General features: G+C 47.9%; 1 protein-coding gene across 2 annotated transcripts; it reads right to left on the bottom strand.

The window, feature by feature from the left end:
• Positions 1-5736, bottom strand: LOC121396191. Of its 2 annotated transcripts, XM_041570826.1 has the most exons (3): positions 5330-5736; positions 4223-4335; positions 1-1542 (listed from the first exon to the last, which is right to left on the bottom strand). In XM_041570826.1, the coding sequence occupies exons 1-3, from the start codon at positions 5635-5637 to the stop codon at positions 1214-1216; spliced, it is 750 nt and encodes a 249-aa protein (XP_041426760.1). In that variant the 5' UTR covers positions 5638-5736; the 3' UTR covers positions 1-1213. The 2 variants fall into 2 exon arrangements, with proteins under 2 accessions (XP_041426760.1, XP_041426761.1); XM_041570827.1 differs by lacking the exon at positions 5330-5736 and having other exon boundaries at positions 4223-4423.
• Between the last annotated feature and the right edge of the window lie 567 nt (positions 5737-6303).

Below are 6303 nucleotides of genomic sequence, written 5' to 3'. Positions count from 1 at the left end.
GTTGTAGTTCTGTACAGCGGTGCCTGCTGGGGGTTGTAGTTCTGTACAGCCGTGCCTGCTGGGAGTTGTAGTTCTGTACAGCGGTGCCTGCTGGGGGTTGTAGTTCTGTACAGCCATCTGAGTGCTGTGTGTGCGCTGAATGTGCATGTGGTGCTGCAGACAAGTAGTGGATACACAGAGCTGTAATATTGTGGTGACTAATTAGTAGTTGTTGTATTGGAGTCAGGATTGTGTGAGAGTAATGATTGTGTGTGAGTAATGATTGTGTGTGAGTAATGATTGTGTGAGAGTAATGATTGTGTGAGTAATGATTGTGTGTGAGTAATGATTGTGTGTGAGTAATGATTGTGTGCAGGTGACACTGATACAATGTAAGACAATGTCACAAGTTGCTGATCAGACAAAGATCCTCCATATGAGCAGCAGTTCCCTCTCCTCTGACTCCCCAGGAAGCAGCAGATGGGGCCCCTGACAGGAGCAGTGAGGGGCCCTGGTTCCCTGGCAGTTGCTGGGAGAGTGGGCGGGGCTGAGCTGATTGGTGCTGAGGTGGCAGTGCTTATGCCGGGATGCTGCAGCCTCTGTATCACTTTCTCTCCGCCCCTCCTCTGACTCCTCCCCTGACTCCTCCTCCTGAGTCCGGTTTCAGCCAGTTCAGTACCGGCCAATGCAGCAATGGGAATATCCACACCCCATCCCCCCACGTACCCCACATTCACTGTGTATAATATAAGGCACCTCCCATGTGACACGTCCTGGCCCCGCCCACAGTCTGAGCATCAGCAGCACCGTCGGCCACTCTCAGTTGTGAAACTGCAACTCCCACTATTCCAGAGATCTTGGGGATGATCAGGGGAGTTGTAGTGAAACAGGAAGCAAGTTGCCACCCCTGACCTATCCAGAAGCTTAGATGCAACAAGGATGCTGGGAGTTGTAGTTGCACAGCACATGGAGCAGGGCCTCTGACTGTGAGATTTATAGAAGAATCAGTTGATAGAGAGATGGGCAGAGAGACAGACTTGTCGTAACTGAAGCAGAGGAAGATTTAAATACAGATGGCAACTTGTATCTGAGAGTTTGTAACAGGCTAAAAATAGATTGCATTATTTTCTATGGAGCAAGCCACACGGGCAATAAAGTATGTATTGTAGTGCGACACAATGGGCTGTACTTTTAGCTTCTCTCCAGTAGCTCATGGAATAGAGAAGCACATACACTATCTGATATACAGAGGGCCAGGCAGTGGTCTATAGAGTCCAGCAGCACAGGGCAAATGTACATAGAACATAAGGAGAAGGACAGACAGCAGGACTGTTGGACAGATGCCGCACACACTGACTGTCAGCTCCATGGCTCCATCTGTCAGTTGTGATGCGCAAAGCTTGTCTCCTGCAGAACAAAGAGAAATGAGCTGGAGCTCTAGCGCGTGCACGTTCTCTCTCACACACGTGACCGCTCTCTCGCACACACGGGCACGCGCACAGCTCTGGTTCCAGCCGGTTTGAGTAGAGAGGCAGCTGCTGGGTCCCTGCTTCAGGCTCAGGGCTGGGGAGAGGGGAGGAAGGAGAGAGAACTGATCTAATTGCCTTTTCTTTTCAGCAAGACAATAAATGAGACATAAAGGGGCAGGTTGGTGTCAGGAGTACAAGGGGAGGAGAGCAGCACTGGAGGGAATGGTGGGGGGAGGGAGGGAGAGGTACATGCCAGTCATTCCTCAGCTCAAACTGGAAGATCTGGAGCTGAACCCACAGCCTGTGCTGATTCTGACCCACGTGACTCAACCCCACTCTGTCCCACAAGAAACACAAAGACCCCGGGCGTCGTGATCTCCAGCAACTACTCGTTCTCCTCTCAAATTCTGCTGCTCTCCTTCCCTCTTCTTGCGCCATTCCACCCGGAATCACAAAGTTCCCTGCGCCATCTATGCTGATTGTGGGGGCACCCATGCAGGGATAGGGGCCCCTGGAAGTTTAGCTAAGCACACACTTGCCTCTATAGTGTGTGCAAATGTGATAGGGACCTTAGATTGTAAACTCACTGGGACAGGGACTAATGGGAATGTGATAGGGACCTTAGATTGTAAGCTCACTGGGACAGGGACTAATGGGAATGTGATAGGGACCTTAGATTGTAAGCTCACTGGGACAGGGACTAATGGGAATGTGATAGGGACCTTAGATTGTAAACTCACTGGGACAGGGACTGATGGGAATGTGATAGGGACCTTAGATTGTAAGCTCACTGGGACAGGGACTAATGGGAATGTGATAGGGACCTTAGATTGTAAACTCACTGGGACAGGGACTAATGGGAATGTGATAGGGACCTTAGATTGTAAGCTCACTGGGACAGGGACTAATGGGAATGTGATAGGGACCTTAGATTGTAAGCTCACTGGGACAGGGACTCATGGGAAAATGATAGAGACCTTAGATTGTAAGCTCACTGGGACAGGGACTGATGGGAATGTGATAGGGACCTTAGATTGTAAACTCACTGGGACAGGCACTAATGGGAATGTGATAGGAACCTGAGACTGTAAACTCACTGGCACAGGGACTGATGGGAATGTGATAGGGACCTTAGATTGTAAGCTCACTGGGACAGGCACTAATGGGAATGTGATAGGAACCTGAGACTGTAAACTCACTGGCACAGGGACTGATGGGAATGTGATAGGGGCCTTAGATTGTAAGATCACTGGGCCAGGGACTGATGGGAATGTGATAGGGGCCTTAGATTATAATATCACTGGGCCAGGGACTGATGGGAATGTGATAGGGACCTTAGATTGTAAGATCACTGGGGCAGGGACTGATGGGACTGTGATAGGGACCTTAGATTGTAAACTCACTGGGCCAGGGACTTATGGAAATGTGATAGGGGCCTTAGATTGTAAACTCACTGGGGCAGGGACTGGTGGGAGTGTGATAAGGGCCTTAGATTGTAAACCCACTGGGCCAAGGACTGATGAGAATGTGATAGGGGCCTTAGATTGTAAGCTCACTGGGTCAGGGACTGATGGGAATGTGATAGGGGCCTTAGATTGTAAGCTCACTGGGGCAGGGACTGATGGGAATGTGATAGGGGCCTTAGATTGTAAACTCACTGGGCCAGGGACTGATGGGTAATGTGATAGGGGCCTTAGATTGTAAGATCACTGGGCCAGGGACTGATGGGAATGTGATAGGGGCCTTAGATTATAATATCACTGGGCCAGGGACTGATGGGAATGTGATAGGGACCTTAGATTGTAAGATCACTGGGGCAGGGACTGATGGGACTGTGATAGGGACCTTAGATTGTAAACTCACTGGGCCAGGGACTTATGGAAATGTGATAGGGGCCTTAGATTGTAAACTCACTGGGGCAGGGACTGGTGGGAGTGTGATAAGGGCCTTAGATTGTAAACCCACTGGGCCAGGGACTGATGAGAATGTGATAGGGGCCTTAGATTGTAAGCTCACTGGGACAGGGACTGATGGGAATGTGATAGGGACCTTAGATTGTAAGATCACTGGGGCAGGGACTGATGGGACTGTGATAGGGACCTTAGATTGTAAACTCACTGGGCCAGGGACTTATGGAAATGTGATAGGGGCCTTAGATTGTAAACTCACTGGGGCAGGGACTGGTGGGAGTGTGATAAGGGCCTTAGATTGTAAACCCACTGGGCCAGGGACTGATGAGAATGTGATAGGGGCCTTAGATTGTAAGCTCACTGGGTCAGGGACTGATGGGAATGTGATAGGGGCCTTAGATTGTAAGCTCACTGGGGCAGGGACTGATGGGAATGTGATAGGGGCCTTAGATTGTAAACTCACTGGGCCAGGGACTGATGGGTAATGTGATAGGGGCCTTAAATTGTAAGCTCACTAGGCCAGGGACTGACAGGAATGTGATAGGGGCCTTAGATTGTAAACTCACTGGGGCAGGGACTTATGGAAATATGATAGGGACCTTAGATTGTAAACTCACTGGGCCAGAAATTACTGATGCGTGTCACTGCATGTGCCATTGCCCTTAATACACTGTAATTGGGAAAGTTGCCCTTGAGACAGACAGTGACGCTGGAGTCAGACATCTGCAGCTACAGGAACACACACTCTCAGTATGAAAGGGGTGAGAATAGAAGGTGTCGCTATTAAAGGAACAGTAACACCAAATAATAAAGCGGTTTAAAGGATGTCAAGAATCAAGGTTAATAAGGACTGAGAGAACTTACCGTCATTGCTTATACCAAATATTATTGGCTGGAATCCAACAGGAATTCTACACAGCTCTGGTTTGTACATCGATAAATTTGTAGCAAACACTAAGTCTGTGCTGTAAGGAAAACTGAAAGTAACAGCAAATAATTAAAGTGTTTAAAAGGAATGACAATATAATGTAGTGTTGCACTGCACTGATACAACTGGTGTGTTTGCTTCAGAAACACTACTATAGTTTATATAAACAAGCTGCTGTGTAGCCATGGGGGCAGCCATTCAAGCAGAGGATACACAGTAGATAACAGATAAGTACTACTATAGTTTATATAAACAAGCTGCTGTGTAGCCATGGGGGCAGCCATTCAAGCACAGGATACACAGTAGATAACAGATAAGTACTACTATAGTTTATATAAACAAGCTGCTGTGTAGCCATGGGGGCAGCAATTCAAGCACAGGATACACAGTAGATAACAGATAAGTACTACTATTGTTTATATAAACAAGATCCTGTGTAGCCATGGGGGCAGCCATTCAAGCACAGGATACACAGTAGATAACAGATAAGTACTACTATAGTTTATATAAACAAGCTGCTGTGTAGCCATGGGGGCAGCCATTCAAGCACAGGATACACAGTAGATAACAGATAAGTACTACTATAGTTTATATAAACAAGCTGCTGTGTAGCCATGGGGGCAGCCATTCAAGCACAGGATACACAGTAGATAACAGATACGTACTACTATAGTTTATATAAACAAGCTGCTGTGTAGCCATGGGGGCAGCCATTCAAGCACAGGATACACAGTAGGTAACAGATAAGTACTACTATAGTTTATATAAACAAGCTGCTGTGTAGCCATGGGGGCAGCCATTCAAGCACAGGATAACAGATAAGTTCTGAAGAATCCCATTGTATACTACAGAGCTTATCTGTTATCTGCTGAGTATCCTGTGCCTTTCCTCCTTTTTCGAATGGATGCCCCCATGGCTACATGTCAGCTTCTTTATATAAACACTCTCATCTTTTGGTGTTTCTTTAAGGGAACGGTATGCGGCCAGAACTAGGAAGAGGCAGTTGCACAGGGAGCAATGATAGGGGGGTGCTGGGCAGGTACCTCTTAAATTGTCTTCTGCCGACCCCTAGTCTGTGTTTGCCGCCCTCTCTTCTTTCCTTCTGTCCTCTCTGTTGGGGAGAGGGGAAGGGGATGACCGGCCATGGATAATCCAGCAGCAAATGAGTTAAATGAGAAGTGCAGCCATGCGGTGAGACTCTGCACATGTGGCAGTTGCAGGAGCTGCAGGGAGAGCGGCTGAACAAAGGCAGGGGGAGGGGGAGTGTCAGATAATCAGAATAATAGGAAAGAGAGAAAGTCTGGTGCAATAGTGAAACACACGGGCAATGTAATAACCTGATGTGATACATCCAGGGATCAGCACCTGCCCCGTCATACACACGTCATACACACGTCATACACACGCCATACACACGTCATACACACGTCATACACACGCCATACACACGTCATACACACACCATACACACATACCATTCAATCAGCTGCACCAGGAATAACAGGAGAGAAGGAAAAGATGGAGAGCTGAGATCACACTGTAGCTTTATTCTCTCCAGATCACATTGTAGCACTAAACTAAAAAACAACAAGAAAGGCCCCAAATGTTGTTGTGCAGCCGACTGACTATAATGGCTTGCAACTGTCACTAATGGCTTGCAACTGTCACGAGGGAATATGCCCGGCTGTGTTCCCTGGGGGCTTGAGGATATGATGAATTGGGCTTATTCAGCCTCCCTGTGTCCAGGTACAGTACATATGATGGGCACGCGGGGCTGCTCTCCTCTCCATGTAAAGGGTGGGTGCAGCTCTCATCACTTTTTAGTGCCACTGGTTCAGTCTATCCAGTGAGATCAGGAGGAAAGTAAAAAAAAAAAAAAAAAAGTGCAGCTATGACTTTAAAAAGGTGTGGTTTAAATTGTAGTGACTTAGGAAGGGGCGTGGCATGTGCATGATGGGTCTGTGCACTCAGTAACCTTCCCCTGCCCAGCGGGAATATCACTGAACCCATCACTGAA

Source organism: Xenopus laevis, chromosome 7S (genome assembly GCF_017654675.1).
Source record: "Xenopus laevis strain J_2021 chromosome 7S, Xenopus_laevis_v10.1, whole genome shotgun sequence".
Lineage (NCBI taxonomy): Eukaryota > Metazoa > Chordata > Amphibia > Anura > Pipidae > Xenopus > Xenopus laevis.
This window is presented reverse-complemented; position numbering and strand designations above follow the sequence as displayed.